This window comes from Oncorhynchus mykiss, chromosome 5 (genome assembly GCF_057628025.1).
Source record: "Oncorhynchus mykiss isolate SJ-2025 chromosome 5, ASM5762802v1, whole genome shotgun sequence".
NCBI lineage: Eukaryota > Metazoa > Chordata > Actinopteri > Salmoniformes > Salmonidae > Oncorhynchus > Oncorhynchus mykiss.
Window position 1 is genome coordinate 19,837,721 of NC_143026.1, and position 20,594 is coordinate 19,858,314.

The 20,594-nt window shown below is 41.9% G+C and overlaps 2 protein-coding genes and 1 pseudogene across 6 annotated transcripts in view; 1 reads left to right on the plus strand and 2 right to left on the minus strand.

Moving 5' to 3' along the window:
• The first annotated feature begins 3,103 nt into the window (after positions 1-3,103).
• Positions 3,104-14,526, plus strand: LOC110523383 (prostaglandin E2 receptor EP4 subtype). Its single transcript, XM_021602045.3, has 2 exons — positions 3,104-6,685; positions 11,953-14,526. The coding sequence occupies exons 1-2, from the start codon at positions 5,903-5,905 to the stop codon at positions 12,583-12,585; spliced, it is 1,416 nt and encodes a 471-aa protein (XP_021457720.3). The 5' UTR covers positions 3,104-5,902; the 3' UTR covers positions 12,586-14,526.
• Positions 13,602-14,024, minus strand: LOC149983194 (tetratricopeptide repeat protein 33 pseudogene; annotated as a pseudogene).
• A 1,101-nt stretch (positions 14,527-15,627) lies between the features above and the next one.
• LOC110523384 (tetratricopeptide repeat protein 33) overlaps positions 15,628-20,594 on the minus strand; it is a 53,228-nt gene continuing 48,261 nt past the window's right edge. For all 5 annotated transcript variants that reach the window (XM_021602046.3, XM_021602049.3, XM_021602047.3 and 2 more), the window contains one exon: positions 15,628-17,832. In XM_021602046.3, coding sequence (XP_021457721.3) covers positions 17,458-17,832 — 375 coding nt within the window. In that variant the 3' untranslated portion in view covers positions 15,628-17,457. The remainder of the gene's footprint in view (positions 17,833-20,594) is intronic.

Below are 20,594 nucleotides of genomic sequence, written 5' to 3' on the forward strand. Positions count from 1 at the left end.
GCTCCCACAGTTGATTTCTTCAAACCAAGCTGCTTACCTATTGCAGATTCAGTCTTCCCAGCCTGGTGCAGGTCTACAATTTTGCTTCTGGTGTCCTTTGACAGCTCTTTGGTCTTGGCCATAGTGGAGTTTGGAGTGTGACTGTTTGAGGTTGTGGACAGGTGTCTTTTATACTGATAACAAGTTCAAACAGGTGCCATTAATACAGGTAACGAGTGGAGGACAGAGGAGCCTCTTAAAGAAGAAGTTACAGGTCTGTGAGAGCCAGAAATCTTGCTTGTTTGTAGGTGACCAAATACTTATTTTCCACCATAATTTGCAAATAAATTCATTAAAAATCCTACAATGTGATTTTCTGGATTTTTTTTCTCATTTTGTCTGTCATAGTTGAAGTGTACCTATGATGAAAATTACAGGCCTCTCTCATCTTTTTAAGTGGGAGAACTTGCCCAATTGGTGGCTGACTAAATATTTTTTGCCCCACTGTATCTAGGAAAACCAAAGTTCTAAAGGCTAAAGAATATAGTGTATTAGAGGTCCTACAAGAGGTTTTGTAGTGATTCCTATGTTGGCTATGTAAAGAATATTTGAGGTCTGTGGTGTGTAATGAGGAGCAACCAGACGCTGCGCTTGACACATTTCTGAAATTGTTTAATCCAGTTACTAATAAACATGCACCCGTTAAGAAAATTACTGTAAAAATGTTGTTGAATGCTGTTGAATCCCCATGGATTGATAAGGAATTGAAAAATGTTAAAGTTGAGAGGGATGAGGAAAAAAGGAATGGCAAAAAAGTTTGACTGCACAACCGATTGGCAAACCTACTGCAAATTGAGAAACCATGTGACTAAACATAACAAAAATAAGAAGAAACTATACATATGAAACAAAGATAAATGATAAAAAAGAATGGTAGTAAAAATCTTTGGAGCACCTTAAATAAAATTTTGGGAAAAAAGGTCAACTCAGCTGCATCATTCATTGAATCAGATGGCTCATTCATCACAAAACCCACGGATATTGCAAACTACTTTAAAAAAAAAAAAAAAAACGTTCCCGTTTTAAACGGGATATTTTACCAGGACAAGATGCTAGAATATGCATATAATTGACAGCTTTGGATAGAAAACACGCTAACATTTCCAAAACTGTAAAGATATTGTCTGTGAGTATAACAGAACAGATGTTGCAGGCGAAAGCCTGAGAAAAATCCAATCCAGAAGTGCCCCATATTTTGAAAGTGCTGCGTTCCAATGAGTCCCTATTGAGCTGTGAATGTGCCATCAACCAGCTTACGCTTTCTACATATTCCCCAAGGTGTCTACAGCATTGTGACGTAGTTTTACGCATTTATGTTGAAGAATAGCCGTAGGGGGCTACATTGCGCAAGTGGTCACATGATGCTCCCGGAGAAAATCTCCGTAAAGTACAGAGGTAGCCATTATTCCAATCGCTTCTACTGAGAAACCAATTGTCCCGGTTGATATATTATCGAATAGATATTTGAAAAACACCTTGAGGATTGATTCTAAACGTTTGCCATGTTTCTGTCGATATTATGGAGCTAATTTGGAATATTTTTTGGCGTTGTCGTGACCGCAATTTCCGGTCGATTTCTCAGCCAAACGTGAAGAACAAACGGAGCTATTTTGCCTACAAAAATAATATTTTGGGAAAAAATTTACTTTGGCTATCTACCTGGGAGTCTCGTGAGTGAAAACATCTGATGTTCATCAAAGGTAAACGATTTAATTTGATTGCTTTTCTGATTTTCGTGACAAGTTTGCCTGCTGCTAGCAGGGCATAATGCTATGCTAGGCTATCGATAAACTTACACAAATGCTTGTCTAGCTTTGGCTGTAAAGCATATTTCGAAAATCTGAGATGACAGGGTGATTAACAAAAGGCTAAGCTGTGTTCCAATATATTTCACTTGTGATTTTCATGAATAGGAATATTTTCTAGGAATATTTATGTCCGTTGCGTTATGCTAATTAGTGTCAGATGATGACAACGGTCCCGTTCACGGGATGGGGTGTCACTAGAGGTTAATGATTTTTTAAATTGACAAGATTGGCAAATTTAGGCATGACATGCCAGCAACAAACGCCGAACCTACACATAGAAGTATAACTGACCAAATTATGAAAGACAAGCATTGTAATTTTGAATTCCGTAGTGAGTGTGGAAGAGGTGAAAAAAGTATTGTTGTCTATCAACAATGACAAGCCACCTGGTTCTGACAACTTGGATGAGAAATACTGAGGATGACAGCAGACGATATTGCCACTTCTTTTTGCCATCTCTTCAATCTAAGTTTTTAAAAAAGTGTGTGCCCTCAGGCCTGGAGGGAAGCAAAAGTCACTACCCAAGAATAGTAAAGCACCCTTTACTGGCTCAAATAGCCGACCAATCAGCCTGTTACCAACCCGTAGTAAACTTTTGAAAAAAATTATGTTTGACTAGATACAATGCTATTTTACAGTAAAGACATTAACAACAGACGTTCAACATGCTCCTCACTTACACAAATGAATGTTGATTGGCAGAGAGAAAATTATAATAAAAAGATTGTGGGAGTGGTTTTGTTAGACTTTTGATCTTTTGATCATTGCATGCTGCTGGAAAATAGTATAGCTTTACACTGCCTGCTATGTTGTGGATTGAGAGACTAACATAACACAGAGGGTGTTTCTTAATGGTAGCCTCTCCAACATAATCCAGGTAGAATCAGGCATTCCCCAGGGCAGCTGTCTAGGCCCCTTTCTTTGGTTCTGAGTAAAGCCTGTGTGTCTATGTATGCTGATGACTTAACACTATACACGTCAGCTATTACAGCGAGTTAAATAAATGCAACACTGGGCCTCCCAGGTTCTAACCCAGGCTGTGTCACAACCGGTCGTGACCTGGAGACCCATAGGGTGGAGCACAATTCGGGTAGCGTTGTCCGGGTTAGGGGAGGATTTGGCCAGGGGACTTTACTTGGCTCATCGCGCTCTAGCAATTCCTTGTGGCAGGCCGGACGCCTGCAGCCTGACTTCGGTTATCAGTTGAACAGTGTTTCCTCCAACACATTGGTGCAGCTGGCTTAAGCGGGTGGGTGTTCCGGTTTGGCGGGTCATGTTTTGGGAGGACGCATGACTCGACCTTCGTCCTCTCCCGAGTCGATTGGAGAGTTGCAGCAATGAGACAAACTCGCAATTGGATATCACAAAATTGGGGAGAAAAACAGGGTAAAAAAATTACATTTAAAAATCACTGCAACACTTAACAAAGAGCTGCAGTCCGTTTCAGAATGGTTAGCAAGAAATAAGTTAGTCCTAAATATTTCGAAAACTAAAAGCATTGTGTTTGGGACAAATTATTCACTAAACCCTAAACTTCAATTAAATCTTGTAATAAATAATGTGGAAATAGAGCAAGTTGAGGAGTTTGGAGTAACCCCGGATTGTAAAACTGTTATGGTCAAAACATAACGATGCAACAGTAGCTAAGATGGGTAGAACTCTGTCCATAATAATGCGCTACTCTGCCTTCTTAACAACAATATCAACAAGGCAGGTCCTACAGGCCCTAGTTTTGTCGCACCTGGACTACGGCCCAGACATGTGGACAGGTGCCACAAAGAGGGACGGCTGGCCCTTAAATGTACACGTAGAGCTAACATTATATGCATGTCGATCTCTCATGGCTCAAAGTAGAGAAGTATGGACATGTTGAATGCACTAAGCTGTCTGTTTAAACTACTAGCACACAGCTCGGACTCCTATGCACACCCCCCAAGACATGTCACCAGAGGTCTCTTCACAGTCTCTAAGTCCAGAACAGAGTATGGGAGGCGCACAGTACTACATAGAGCAATGGATACATGGAACTCTATTCCACATCAAGTAACTCACGCAGGCAATAAATCAGATTTTTTTAAATGATAAAAATATGCCTTATGGAACAGGGAGGACTGTGAAGAGTCACACACACAGGTACAAACACACACATACAAACACACACATACAAACACACATAACATACAAACTATACACATGTACACCTGCATTTTGTGTAGTAGTAGAGTAGTGGCTGGAGGGCACACACTTAATGTATTATGAAATCTGTTGTGAAATCTATTTTAATGTTAAAACATGTTATTATAATGTGTATTACTGCCTTAATTTTTTGCTGGACCCCAGGAAGAGTTACTGCTGCTTTGGCAGCAGCTAATGGCGATCCATAATAAATCAAAATACAAACATTCCCTCTGCTTTTGGACACTTGTACAAATGGCGGAGGCGCTCGTGAACGCCTTGGGGGTGACTTGGGATTAAGCTTCTCTCTCCCTCTCCCCCTTCACTCCCCTTTAACCTGTCAGACAGACACGTATTAACAAAATCAACAGAGCGAGTATCTGAACGTTTACAGGATTATAGAATTCCCGTTACAGTCTGTGTTGCAAATAATTAGCCGGATAAAAAATAGTGTACATTTGAAGCAGATTTCCGGGTGTTCTGCTCTCTGGTGCTGATAGAGCAGGTGATGAGAGTAACGGATGTGAAACGCTAGCTTAGTTAGCGGTGGTGCGCTAACTTGCTCTGCAAGGGCCGCGGTTTTTGTGGGGCGATGGGTAACGATGCTTCGTGGGTGACTGTTGTTGATGTGTGCAGAGGGTCCCTGGTTCGCGCCCGGGTATGGGCGAGGGTACGGTCTAAAGTTATACTGTTACATGAGCAGGTGATAGAACGGAGCGGTTACAGGTTATACACACACTATTACCCGCACCATCCATCATAAAAACTGAGGTTCATCGGGCGGTGATGGACGATCGAAATCATGAACCTCAATTAAACACCGTGTTTTTCGTCATGGGACAATTATTGCGCATTAACTCTTCCACTCTTGTTTGCAGACATAACTTTCAACATTAAGTACCAAGTCAGAGTCAGTTCATCACCTTATAGCTGATGTTATATATTAAAAATAATAAGCTAATAAACAGGTAGATGTGTAACCAGATAGTGAAGGCTAAGATCCCATTGGAGGACTTTTGGTTTTATCTGACCCGCTTTATGCATTCACATTCTTACGCCTTTTACAGTTCAGGAGTGACATGTCAAGGGTAACTTAAAACACTATTATTTTTTTACTCTATAGCCTACCTCTAATAACTCACATGGAAACTGCAAACGTTGCAGGCATTTATAACATGATTTATTATGGGTGTGCGCAATGCAAATAAGAGGAACAAGAACCATTTTATAAAACTGCTCCATTGTACATGACTGGGCTCCTGGGTAATCAAGATCAATGGTTGGAATGCAATAATGTCAGAAAATAACCCCTAAATGAAATAGTGCTAACAGTTAGTCATTATGCCTATTTGAAGTCACCTGTAGACGGGGGGAAAATACGCATGGTGTGGTTTCCTGGTTTCAAATACATTTCTGACGTAGAGACGTCTGCTGCATTGCATAGGGTGCTAGGCTACACCACAGTGTGAAGCTTCTAATTCAAAACGCACAGTGAGGGCAGCGAAGACGAAGGAGGAGTTGAACACAAGCTCCGAGCAAAAACTTCCCTTGTCAATGTCTATGTGGGCCTCGCGGTGTGCAGCACGTCTGGGACAGAAACACTTCGGATTGTAAAAATAAACAAACGTTTGTGACTAAATAAAGAGAGGAGCATGTACATTCAAACACGGAGACATTCGTTTGAGCTGTTATTCAAGTGTGTAACGGTTAGTTAAAATAATGGAAATTGGGGAAGTATGGTTTTGCGTGTTATTGAACGACTTGGAGAGCGCGCACCTACGGAAAGGGTAACAACATGCAAACGGATTGGGAGAGGAGGACACTGGTGAAGAAGTGACTATTTAATTCCACAAAGAAATTGTGAGAGAATTGTGACAGGTATGAATAACGGCACGATAAAAGATGGGCCCCGAGAGCCTACTATTCCGGTGATTATGTTTATTTTAGGAGTGGTGGGGAATGTTATCGCCATCGTGGTGCTCCGAAAGTCTCGGAAAGAACAGAAGGAGACCACCTTCTACACGCTGGTGTGTGGGCTTGCAGTGACCGACCTTTTGGGCACGCTGCTGGCCAGCCCCGTCACCATCGCCACCCGTGTGCAAGGGAAGTGGCCGGGAGGAGAGTCACTGTGTCAGTACTCCGGCTTCATCCTTCTCTTCTTCTTTCTGGTCGGCCTCAGCATTATCTGTGCCATGTCCATAGAGAGATACTTGGCCATAAATCATGCATATTTCTACAACCATTACGTGGACCAAAGACTTGCTGCGTTGACGCTTGCGGGAATATACATCTCCAACGTGCTGTTCTGCGCGCTGCCTGCCATGGGACTCGGTAAGGTGAAAAAGCAGTTCCCAGAGACCTGGTGCTTCATCGACTGGCGGACTAACGACTCCACGCACGCTGCCTTCTCCTATATGTATGCCGGGGTGAGCTCTTTCCTCATCCTCACCACGGTCATATGCAACGTACTGGTGTGCGGGGCGCTGATTATGATGCACAGGCGGTTCATCCGCAGGACATCGCTGGGTACGGAACAGGGAGGTCGCATAGCTGTCCTCAGGCGCAGACGGAGCTTCCAACGCATGGCCGGCGCAGAGATCCAGATGGTCATTCTGCTCATCGCTACCTCCGTGGTGGTTCTCATCTGCTCCATACCTTTAGTGGTAAGTGATTTGACGCCTTGCCGAATAACTATTGCAATATTTTGATTGATTTGAAGTTGCGCAAACATTTTGGTCTCACTTTTGTATCTCTCGTTGTGTGTGCGAACTGTGCAGGAATGGATAACCTGGTACCGTGCAATTAAAAGACACGACACAAGTATGGGTTGTCTAATAAATGCAAACGTTAATACAAAGCATAGTGCGTTCTGGTTTGTGTGACGTCATTATTTGTTGTAACACCTTTACGCATCAGCATACGCATTGATAATTGGAGGGAATATGCCCAAAACGAGACTCTAAATGCCCTCCCAATCGAATAAAGGAATTGAATAGGCTTAATTCTTGTGTTATTAAAGTGTTATTGCTGTTATTGTTCAGCCGGTTGTCTGCTGAGGTGTTGTTAGGCCTATTCAGAATATTACCTCTAATGTCAACTTCTGGCACACTTGCGTTATAAATATTTCCTTACTTTGAGAAAAATAAGAACAAATAAATATAATTCATCTACCTTCTCCATTTCAATTTTAGTCATTTAGCAGACACTCTTATCCAGAGTGACTTACAGTTAGTGCATTCGGATAGCTAGGTGAGACAACCACATATCACAATAGTACATTTTCTCTCAATAAAGAAGTTATCCGCAAAGTCAGCGCTTTTTTTTTTAGATTGGCAGGGACTCTGCCTCAGGGGGAAGCTCATTCCACCATTAGATTTTGTTGTTGTTGCTTTTCTCTTTAGAAGCCAGTCACCAAAAAGACAAGGACTGACTATAAGAAAGAGAAGCCCTTGGGTTAATAAGATCTAATATTAGAGAATATATAACAGGTAGGCTATGCAAATACTTCAGGCCTCTATGGGCTGATTTAGCACAAATATAAGAAAGACAGGCTAATACATGCTTTTTGTGCGTGTACGTGCGTGTGTGCACCCCCGTGTGCGTACGTGCATAACCACACCTCTAACCACCTTGAGAAATGCAAATGGTACTAAGAAGTATACCGTTGCACCACCTAGGCGTAAGCCCTTCTATGTGGGAAGTGCGTAAGGTAGTGGTGATATTCCACATTTTAACTAGGGACCACATTTTTTGGGGGCCAGAATTTCTGGGGACACCATTTTTTTTCTCTAGAATTTCTAGCGAACCCACCCAAAATCAAATGACACAACCAACTGAGCATATGGTTGAATCAACATGGTTTCCACAAATTACGTTGAACCAATGTGGAATAGACCTTGAATTGATGTCTGTGAAAAGTGGGAACCTTGAAATTGGTTAAATAACATTAAATTCATAACATTTGAATAGCTCTTATCAAAATTAAGACAACCAATAAATACATTTGCTAAATAAAATGTTCTTTTTTTCCCAATTACCATTCTTAAAAACGTTTGTATATTGTCCCATACGATCATCTGTTCTCTTAATTCTTGGTTCCAAAAAATGTGGCAGCGCAGTTCCCCGACTTTGAATACCACTGTGTTAAATTGGGACTATTTTCATCATGATACTTATAGAAAATAGTAGTAGATAGAGATTTAGTAAAAACAAAAATCTGACATTGATTTTTTTATCCAGATGAGTCCCCATGTTGGTCTCAAAGCTGCGCGATGGCACTGTCCTAATGAAAATGGTGCTAAAATAATAATCTAGTTGACCACACACACCTATATTGCTTTACATTTATTATAATGGTTGGATGACTTGCAACAGGTGTAAATTGTGATCATAAAGTCAGACGTAGCTACGACCAACCTTAAGATAAATAAATAATACCAACAAGCTCTCACAGTCTCACTGCAGAAATAGACATTCATCCACGTTCTCCAAATGTCAAACGTAGAAGTGTCTCCAAACGTACATTTTCAAAGGGTTTTGTTGGTCCTGTATTGTTCCATTTCTCCAAATCTCAAATTTCAAATATCTTAAATGTAACCAAATGTAATCGAAAATGTAATCTACGTAATCCCCCAAAATAATTATTTATTATGAGAGGATCATAAACAATAACTAATAATGCTGCATACTTCAAGAAAGGGTAAAAAATAATTATTATTTTAAAAAAATGTTAAGAATGAGGCTTGGAATTGGTTGTATTTTTTCAAAATATAGTATAATCAATTTATAAAGCAACTAACTATAAGATGTAACCTTCCTTATAACTGTAAAATGCATATTTGTATGTTTAATGTTAGAGAAAATGTGCATATTTTCGAATCGTCTCTCTCAATCAAAATGTCTGCCCCCATCGCTGCGAATGTCTCACAGAGCTCTAGCTTGGCTTCCTGAACTCGTTAGGAACTCACCTTCCATTTCATATTAATCATCTTGATCTATAACAAACAGAAAGTGATTTTTGTTTAAAATCTATTAATTATTTTTAGATTATTGGCTATAAAATGATCTCAATGTGCTACAGTGATAAAACCACTCTCCTGCTGTGTTAAGATGTAAGGATTCCAGGCATATGTATTGTTAGTGGCTGTGATGTAGGGATTGTTGGAAGAGCGAATTAAATGGTAGGTGGGATATCCCATCGTCAAGTGGTGTCAGATTTCACATCCTGCTTGTTAAGGCAGAAAATACATACTACTGTGTCCATGAGAATCAGGGCTACCGCTCAATGCCAGCCAGTTCGATCTATGGTGTCCACATATCGATTTAAACGTGAAAATTACGGTCAGAACCGGTACCAGAACCACGTAGGTCCACAAAACAGGGGACTTTACATCAAAGAGGGTTTTAAGGGTTAAGTTTAGACATTCATTCCGGATGGTTAAGGTAAGGGTTAAGGTTTTGGATAGGGTTTTAAAACTAAAACCAAAAAAAACAGTGTCCACAACCATCCAAAATGCCCTAGTAAAACCTTAAAGGTATAATTCACCCAAACCCACTAATTCTTATTATTAACAGTGTTAAACAACACTAATATGTGAAAACAATATTTTTTGTGAACAAATGTTTCATTTTGTTGTTACAACAAGGTTTGTAGAAACATATGCAAAATCTTTTACTACAAAACTCACAATGCAACGTTCTCTCTCTTTCTCTCGCTCTGGGCTGGCTGGCTGGCTAGCTAAGTAGCTAGCTAGAAAACATAGCTAAACACAATAATACCAAAGTCAATATCAGCATGTGAAGTAGCTAAATAGCTGTAAAAATCGCTTAAACAAATTGCACTGTCAATTTTGGAGTTTATCTCACTGAGTTCAACTTGCAGTTCGTCTCTGCTACTGAGCTATAAACGAAATTTCTGAGTTGTGCTGCTTTTCCACAGAGATAAATTTGAGGAGATGGAATACCACGTGACGATTAGCTTAGCAACCGCGTGACGCAGCATGACAGCGTGAATGCCATGGGTCGACAGTCAGTTTGGTGGGGCGTTTCTCCATTCATTCTGTAAAATTTGTTTCCCATAGACATGGCGCATTGCAACATTGTACTTGAAGGAGAAACCTAGTTGAATAATTAGGTGCACTGTTTAGCATGAGCACATATCAGCGAAATGGATACTTAGTCATGACGATATAGACGGATGGACGTGTTCTAGACAGTATGCCTATACCATATATTGGCTGATTTGGAGTGCAAGGAATTGTTTTAAAAGCATTCTGAAATGTGATCGTGTGTTATCCCCTATCTCCAGTGACTAGAATTATGTATCTATGACACGTTCCAACACAATTTCCTGATTTTCACAAGCGAACCACTTAGAAGTTAAATCATGGGTGAAAATTGTTATTTTACCTACTGATAGAACATAGGCTTTCACCAAATTGACATGATTTTATTTCTGGGTGTGGATGACCCATTTAATCCTTCTTGATGGTAATAGCACTCACTGTTCCCCTATATGGACGGTTTTGGAGGCATTTCGCGTCATCCTCAGGACATGGATAGATGTCCAATTTCGACATCAATCTTAAACGATATCCCTGACTGTCACGTCCAACTGGTTCAACTGGCCCCAGATGTCATCAGTGGATTATTCTGTCTGTGTATACTTGTTATACAGGGAAACACATATGGAGTTTATTAGTTAAAAGCTCTCCCATGGAGACAAGATCAACTGGACATACGGACGCAGTAAGAGCAAAAACCTGTCCGTCTGCTGCTCGGCCAGTGTCAAACATTTCCACTGAGCTATGTCCTCTGTACAGAGTCCTATAAGCCATCCTGTTCCCATGCACTGCATGGTAGTTACAAGAGGATACTGTAAGGACAGTGACTAGAGAAAGTACATCCTGCAAGCTCAAAAACACTCCACAGAGAAAATGAACAAATGAACAGCAAGGCACTGAAAAGGATCAATGATATATAGTGTTCTATAAACCGTCCCCATGCCACATTTGAGAGTTAGTTACATGTAAAGACATACCCACTAGAGACAGTACATTTCATCCGGCAAGCTTCAAAAACACTGAAAAGATGAACTGAGGGCTTAAGGTCTGAAGAACCTGTAGTCTATAATGAGATATTGAGTTCTAAATGTCGTCCCCATGCTTTGACTGAGAGCTAAGGACAGAGTCACTAGACAGTTCATCCTGCAAGCTTCAAAAACATAAACTGAAAGGCAGACATTTATATTTGAAGAAGACTGCGGTTCTATAATCAGTGTACCAGAGTTCTCTCTCCCACTGTATTTTCCAGGAACAACCCGAGGGAGTCACCCATATAATCTTATCTTATCATATAGTCATAACTAACCATGTGCCTGACAGTTATTTCACTTCACTTACTTTGACGTTGTCTGAGATAGGTTGTTGATTGGACCTTGGTGATAGCCAATAGCCAGAGACGTTCATATGATTGATGATTAACCTGGGGGTGGGGTTGTGTTTTCATTAGCTCTCTGCCCAGGCTTCTGTGCCACTGTCTGCCGGGCAGATACTAGTGCTGCTAGCTACAGTACGCTCTACTGCCCATGCCATGCTCATCTTATGCCAACACGCACAACGCCATAGTCAAATAGCTTTGCTTTCATAGCAACCATGATAGTTTGTCATGTATTTATGTAGGTTTTTCTTGCGCAACAATAATATAACAAATAACAGCTATGTAGGTTTAGGCTAATGATATTCACATGTGCAGATATAAGCAGGTTGGAAAGCTACTTCAATAGGATTCAATTAGGATAGCACAACAGGATTCAATATGGGAATCCTATTGAACACACCTATTGAAGCTTTAAAGGTACACCATCCTCAAAAATACACTGAATAACCAATAACCCTCCAACCCTGTCCCTATCCTTTCTTTCCTCCCTCAGCTGCGAGTGTTTGTGAACCAGCTGTCTATGGTTGCGTTCGATGCCCATTCAACTCCCCTGGAGAAGAACCCAGATCTCCACGCCATCCGCATTGCCTCCATCAACCCTATCCTGGATCCCTGGATCTACATCCTGCTGAGGAAGACTGTCCTGCTGAAGCTGGTGGAAAAGATCAAGTGTCTGTTCTGCCGTATGGGCTGCCGGGGGCGGGGCTCAGGGGTCAGGGGTCAATTTCGCTGCGGAGGTGAAGGTCATCCGAATTCGTCCATCGTATCCCGGGATTCGCCGTCGCTGGTGTCCCGCGAGCTGAGGGAGGTCATCAGTACTTCACAGACGTTTCTTTATTTGCCGGAGGGGACCGGGGGGGGGTCTAGAGGGACAGGGACAGGGGGAGAGGGAAGACCCAGCCCCCCGGCTGTGGAGTGCTCCCTGCTACAGGACCAACAGACACCAGGGGGGAAGGGGATGCAAAATGATTCCAAAAAGGGCACTTTAGGCCCCAGTATATCAATGAGGACAGATGGGACAGTTGATCCTTCACCTCTGAACAGGGTGCCATCGGTCAGAAAAGACAAGACTCTACATGTGACGTTTACAGACGAGACACTGAACTTACAGGAGAAATGCATCTGACGGACACAAACACAAACTCCACAAGAGTGGCGGATAACACAGAAAAGTCACAGTGGGGAAAAAGGACATCTAATAGCCTTAAAGGTTGGGACTTCTGAAGGGTTAAACTCATAAGGAAAATGTTTCCCTGTGTCATGTTTGTACTCTTATAACAACAACTACATGAAGCAAATAAGACTGGGAGTTGGTTTAGTTCATCAGTGATGCTCCTAGCTGAAGCATGAGGTCCTGTTTAGGGTTCGGTCAAAATGTCACATGGTGCCAATGTGGATTGTATGAGATTGGATCTATTTACATAGATCATATATTGGATCTATTATATATGTCACATTCTTATTACAAGAATACCAATATAATATACATATACCAGCACACACATCAGTAATGAACATAAAATGTAATTTCACCTTTATAAAGACAATAAGGAGATTTCATTGCACTTTTCAAAAACTCAAACCCACTGAAAGGCACTAAATGCTACCATGCTATCATAGTGCTATCTGAGATCCTTGGGACGTCCACACCCCCTAAACCCTAACTAAACCAGAACATTTACCTAATCATGACCGTAACATTTTAAACTACAAAGGGGTAGGGACATCCCAACAATCCCAGATAGCGAGGACCACTACTTACCACTGGCCTCCACCAATACAATTGTTGTGATACACTGTATAATCCTGAGGCTACAATGTGAATTGTGTCCCATAACATCAAATTATTTCAGAAAGAAAAAATATGTTTCTTCTCTGTGAGAAGGTCTAGCTAGTTTGTATCCATGTCAAATTGCTACAAAATGGATTGAAATTGTATGTTATATTTCAACATTTGCAAACAATTGTATCATATTGGTTGACTTGGCAGTTTCAAAACAATGCCTGAAGTATAAAAATACAGCAAAACTATTGAGCATATAATCCCATACAAAAGACTAAGGAGTCAAAACAACAAAAACAAACAAAACACCCATTTCAGTCCATAAGATCCATTCTAGCCCATAAGTCCTTAGAGACCGATCATAGTCCCCGTGCTTTGACCAACTGATCCTGTGATGAAGAGGGTATGTCCCCTGACCCCGCCTCCTCCACAGGTATCTCCCTAGAATTCCCCTCAGCGTCGACAACCACGACTGTCCTCTTCAGTTCCTCATAGCGTCTTTGTCTCTCGGCTACGGCAGCGCAGGCCACCACCACCTCGTCTGACTCAAAGTCGTAGTCCTGCTGGAGCTCTGGAGGGTTCAGGACATCCCGTTGGGCCTCCTCCTCCCGCTGGGTCTGGTTCTGGGCCGTCCGTCTCTGCTGCAGCAGCTGCCGCGCCCACGCCAGGTCATCCGACCAGAGGGGGCGCTCTGACGGACACAGGTGGACCGCTACCTGGAAGGACCTCACCGCCTGTTGACAGGAGGAAGACCTTTGTGCTATTTTCCTTTCTGTTAACATCTTTTTATTGATTTAAGATTAACACAAATGACTGGTAATGAAGGACAATAATTGTTGTGGGGAAGATGAAGTATAAAAATCCAGCAAGACTATTGAGCATATAATTCCATGCATTTCACTGTACTGAGCTTGTACAGATAGGATCTTCATTTGACCTGTATTGTCGCAGAAAAATAATCCTGCAGCAACAGGATTTGGACGTTTAGTCCATAATGTTGCCTAATCAATGGTTAGGCTATTAGTTGGTCAAAACGAGGCTACATGAAAAGTGGAATATTATTAATATAACCATGTGTTAGTGTGCGTGTTCAGTGAATTGATGTAAATCACAAAGATTCTATGCATTTCCTGCGGCGCAAAAGAGTGATCAAATTAAGATCCTACAGCTTGTATGGTTGAAATAACAAAGGGGATTTACATTGCTGTTGTCTTTTGTTCAAATTACACTTTATAGGTGCATGGCATTACTTTCCCCCAATTAAATGATATCAGTGAACTGAAATGTGCTTTTGGATGCTTTGCTTTTAATGTGGCTAAAGAAAAGAGATACAGTATGTTTCTAAGTTTAAAATATTAAATTAAGGATTTCAAAGTTTAAAATGAACCAGCTCACACAAGTCTATCTGTTCAGACACCGAGCAACATTACGATATTGCACTCCTATGATTGCACCCCCTCACGACAAATTTGACTGACATCTCATTACTACCAGGCTAACCAAACATTGCATCAAGCTACTATATGGCCATGAGAAGTACGCTAGATTGAAACTCTGGCTGCCCCTCAACAGCTCCATGTTTCAAGTCCTGTCCACACTCCTTCTGAAGTAGAGAAACTCCCTCAGGGCTTGATGGTGAAGGAGGGTCATATTGGACTGTGCAAAATACAATCAACCTGAACCAGCGTTTTACTGATGACCTAGACTCACAACAACTTTGACTGAGATTATTATCAATAAGCAGTATTTGCCTAAAGCGGTTATGGCTATGAGAAGTAGAACGAAATACCCACAGAGCTCGATGAGGAAGGTCGTAAGCAGGCCACAGGAAAACACATGCAGCCAACCTGACCCAGTCTTTACGACTGACCTGGTAACCTGACTACCTGATCAAAGCTTCTGAACAAATAAGTTATCAATCAGTCCAGCCCACTGATGGCACTAAAAATAAACATAAATACTGATTACAGGATTAATCTGACAGAGGCTACAGATCATTGATCAATAGCAGTCACCATCCTTCATCCTAATGTGGTTCATCAGGTCAGCCGTAAAGACTGGTTTAGGTTGGCTACATATGCTTTGCTGCATTTTATTCAGAAGGAAGCAGCATTTTCAGGTGTTTTACAGTTAATATGCCTCTAATCAATAATAAAGAAATGTAATTTCTCAACTACAGCACCTTTATGACAAAACATGTGAGGGTGGCAAATGATTTACACTTTAAATGATGTATAACATAGGCTTTTGTACTGTACATCCACTAGTTAATATTTGTAGCATAGCAAGTTTTGTTCAATCTTTTCCATGACTTATGCTGGGGGAGTGAATACAATAGTGAAAATATAGCATATAGCAAATAAAAGGCCAATTCAATTTGCAATGTTACTTGTAACCAATTGATTTATTTTCAATTGACACATTACAGGTAAAACGGATCCATTTTCTCATTATTTACAGAACAAAGTATTACGACATCAGCTGGGTCAGTTATAGAAACATCAATATAACTCACATTATACATGAGCATTCTCATGGTCTAAACAGTTGTTCCCTCTCCCACTATTTGTTTACAGCTCCTATCGTCCCCCACATTACCAGTGAATGAACTCAAGTCGTATAAAATGAATTATTGTTACAAACACATTCAGGCCCTATTTTGAGACGCTACCACAATCTTATGCTCCAGACTTGTTTTGAGAATTTTTGTGCCAGGTGTTTAAATGATTTGAATGGCTTTGGCAACATCAGCAGATGTTTGCACTGTAAACACAACACGTACCCTCAGTGTGGTTGACTTGTTGAGAGAACCAGGTCTGCTTTTACCCATAGTTGCTGCTTTTTTGCCTACTTCTATTGTAGTGATGACCAAAACACATATCCTACCAAATTCCAGTTACAATGACATAGGCACTGTTTGTAGTTCTTTACCAATAACAATTCATTGTCTAATGATTTGTATTGACAAAATGTTCCTGACGTGTAATGCCCTATTTAAATCCTAAAGCATCCCCGGACGTTCATGTTCTACGAGGCCAGTTCCCTCTGTCAGAAAACTCCTTTTAACGCTGTACTATTAGGAAATATATTTGAGAGATACCGATGACAAAATGGTCTTAATATGATTTTAATAAAGACGAGGATACATGAATCCTTTCACAGCGCCTCTCTTTAATATCGGCAATAATAAAGCCCTAAATCTGATAGCCTGTTTTAGTCATACAAAACCCCTTGAGTGTCCCATGAAAACAATCTTGTTATTAGAAGATGCCATTCAAATTCAATGACTGTTCTAGCTTCTAGGCTTTTCAGCATGGCCAGTCCAGGCTGACTGCACAGAGCTTTCAGCGCTATCCAGCTGCTAGATTTCAGGGCCAAGGTGGATATATTGTTTTAGCAGCTCACCTGTCCCCTATGGAGGGTCATATGACACACAAATCCTAACACTCAGCTGGAATTCTGGGAATACACATGCAATATTATTTCTCTGTGGGGTTTATTTCTCTGAGTTACCGTGGAGACAGAGTTTCCCAACTGATAAGACCAGTCCGTTAGTCATTATGAAATAGCACTTCCAACTGCGACTTTATGTTGCATGAAACTGCAATTCGAAAACTTTTTTAATAACAGCTTGACTGATAGACTCAAGTGAGAGGAGTTTTCCAGGGAGATATTTTCCGGTCATCTGACAAATGTTCTCATAGACATTTCAAAAAGACTAAGGGGCAGTTTCCCGGACACAGTAAGCCTGGTCCTGGATGGAAAAGCAAGCTCAATAGAGAGTCTCCAGTGAAAAGCTTTTTAGTCCAGGACTAGGTTAAATCTGTGTCTGGGGAAACCGGCCCTGAATGTGTCTAAGAAATGGGACTGACAGACATATTCCAAAACACAACGGGATCCTCTTTTCAGGAGGAGGATTAATCAACATGAGTGACAATTGACCTCTTGAGTGCCAAATGATGATGATAATTATTTTTGGCTACGCTCAAATTCAGTCTTTTAAATGCCAGTAATATGAGAGCATTGATAAATAGTGAAAACATAACACACTAAAACAAAAATCTATTTGATTAAATCTACCTCTATCACCCACAGTCTGTTGTAGACTAAAGCAGAAAACCATAATGACATGCATAAGACTAAAGACTCAAAACAACAAAAACACCCATTTCAGTCCATAAGATCCATTCTAGCCCATAAGTCCTTAGAGACAGATCATAGTCCCCGTGCTTTGACCAACTGATCCTGTGATGAAGAGGGTATGTCCCCTGACCCCGCCTCCTCCACAGGTATCTCCCTAGAATTCCCCTCAGCGTCGACAACCACGACTGTCCTCTTCAGTTCCTCATAGCGTCTCTGTCTCTCGGCTACGGCAGCGCAGGCCACCACCACCTCGTCTGACTCAAAGTCGTAGTCCTGCTGGAGCTCTGGAGGGTTCAGGACATCCCGTTGGGCCTCCTCCTCCCGCTGGGTCTGGTTCTGGGCCGTCCGTCTCTGCTGCAGCAGCTGCCGCGCCCACGCCAGGTCATCCGACCAGAGGGGGCGCTCTGACGGACACAGGTGGACCGCTACCTGGAAGGACCTCACCGCCTGTTGACAGGAGGAAGACCTTTGTGCTATTTTCCTTTCTGTTAACATCTTTTTATTGATTTAAGATTAACACAAATGACTGGTAATGAAGGACAATAATTGTTGTGGGGAAGATTTAAGGCTTTGAAAGGAAAGGTGTTTAGATTTTGTGTAGTTCTGTCCTTGAGCTGTTCTTGCCTATTGGTGTTCTGTACAATGGCATGTTTTATGTTGAACCCAGGAAGAGAAGCTGCTGCTTTCACAACAGCTAGTGGGGATCCTAACAAAATACCAAAGCATTGACGTGATATGACCATTGGAGAAGCTTGATGAGTAAAAACAACTGTAGTGTTATGGTTGTCCCCAGGGGTCCTGTTTCTATGTACATTGCTAGTGTACGGTAATCAGACCCTTTCACTGGGAATGGGGTGCAATTGTCTTGAAATAGGAATCATGGAAATGAACAAAGTTAAGGGAAGGTCTCTAATGTACATTTATGTTTTCAAACGGGGTGGTTTGTGCTTTTTTATACTATTATCCGGAAAACACACAGGGCTTTGTTTTGAAATCAGACACAAATGTATTCAATTCAGTTGATTTAGATCTGCTCTGAGACTAAAAGGAGTAGTGGGTGTTGTTGGTCACAATATGCCTGCTGAGAAGAACCAGAAAACAACTCCAATGCTACAGAGAAAGTCACATGTTGACGGTTCGTTCATATTACAATCAAAGATCACTCTACTAGACGGTCCACAGTAATCATGTCAAAAATGCTGTACATCTAAAAGCCAAAGGACGTCAAAGAATCTATAGCACTCTCTTTTCAGTCCCACCATCTGTAAAGAGTGAACAGTTAAAGTCGTAATAGATACGTTTCCTAGGATCCCTATGTTCCCGGAAGAAACACGTTCAAAAGGATCCGTATGCAGGTCTGCCGTTTCTGCATAATAATTCCTCTAATTTGATGTGAGGAAGCGTGAGACTAGCAACAATGTGAAGCGTCTCTCTTCAGAATGTCAGCTACAACAAAACCTCATTCCTGTCACATTAGTTTCATTTATAGAGCGATTCATCGCATCATTACTACAGCCTCCATCCATCATTCACCTGACCAGTCATAAGCACATAGATTTACACATAATTGTCTAACTCTGGAGGAGGGCAAATCATACTTCACATTCTAATGGGCTAATAAATCAAACCATTGCCCTGCCGGTGGAATTATGAATTTAATCTTTAATCTCACACTAAGTACTTTTCATGATAATTGTTGAGTTCGCAAATTACATCTGATTGTGACCGAAATCAGTTGAATACCATTAGAAGCTTCCAGCTATCTCTGTCAGAGCTCAAATTAATAACAAAGTATCTCAGACAGACCAAACTCAAATGACTCAAGCTTTTGTTAGGTGATTCATTCTAAGATGGGGCTGATGCAGGTTCAGTAATGACCAAGAATAACCTCATCCCCCTCATTCTAACCTAAAGGCACTGATCAGCATCAGTGTTTACACATCAGTAGATTAATAAGATATACAACTTTATTTATCCCCTTGGGAAATAAGATTGTTAGATAATAAATCTCAAAATCAGATAATTGCTCTTATCCCTTTACCCTGCCCGCAACCTTGGGTCGAGCAATAGCCAGCTCCTCCACGTCCGCCCGTACCAAGTGCCGCTCCATGGGGGGGATTGGGCTCGCTCCACCCCCCTCTGGGACGCACGCCCGGACCAAGCTCCGCTCCATGGGGGGATTGGGCTCCACCCCCTCTGGGACGCACGCCCGGACCAAGCTCCGCTCCATGGGGGGATTGGGCTCCACCCCCTCTGGGATGCACGCCCGGACCAAGCTCCGCTCCATGGGGGGATTGGGCTCCACCCCCTCTGGGATGCACGCCCGGACCAAGCTCCGCTCCATGGGGGGATTGGGCTCCACCCCCTCTGGGACGCACGCCCGGACCAAGCTCCGCTCCATGGGGGGATTGGGCTCCACCCCCTCTGGGACGCACGCCCGGACCAAGCTCCGCTCCATGGGGGGATTGGGCTCCACCCCCTCTGGGACGCACGCCCGGACCAAGCTCCGCTCCATGGGGGGATTGGGCTCCACCCCCTCTGGGACGCACGCCCGGACCACCTGAAGGCACCACAGACTCTGGGCTGCATTAAAATTGGCCTAAAAAACATCCTCTTTGGGAAGGCCTTCTGTTAGTTAGTTATTGCTGTGTTCCTTGTTGGCCTTGTAGCGTCAGAGGTGTTCTTTGTGTCAATGGGCAGGTCTAGTTGAGTCCTTATTTGTTTATGTCTCTTGTTATTAATTATTTTAACTCACTAACTGTAGCGCTTCGACATAATTTTTCTACGAAAAGCACATTACACATTCAATATATTATTATTTATTACTAATACTATGGGTAGTGCCAGGATCTTTTTCTGGCTACCAGGGAAAACTCCAGGCCCTGATTATTTAGTTGTACACTCCTTATCCCATGGGTGGTGAAGATGCATCCTCTTCCCCTCTCTCATTCACCATCTCTCCTGCACACTCTCCCTCTCCTGCTTGCTCTCTACCTCCTCTTATTCTTCTCAGGGTCCAAATGAGAACACGATATGATTGACAGAATGGTGAAGAGATTTTACTAGCCACCATTACAGGACTCAGCAATCACACCTGGACTATTATGGCCTGTATCTCTATGTTAAAAGGATGGGACTTAAACAACTTTCTCTCTCTAATCTCCTCAAATACCAGTCTTAAAGGAGACCTCAGCTCTTATTAGGCCAAC

Coding starts and splice junctions, on each gene's coding strand:
- LOC110523383 (XM_021602045.3), top strand. CDS start 5,903: ATGAATAACGGCACGATAAAAGATGGGCCCCGAGAGCCTACTATTCCG. Junction 6,686..11,952: donor TCTGCTCCATACCTTTAGTG/GTAAGTGATTTG, acceptor TTCCTCCCTCAG/CTGCGAGTGTTTGTGAACCA.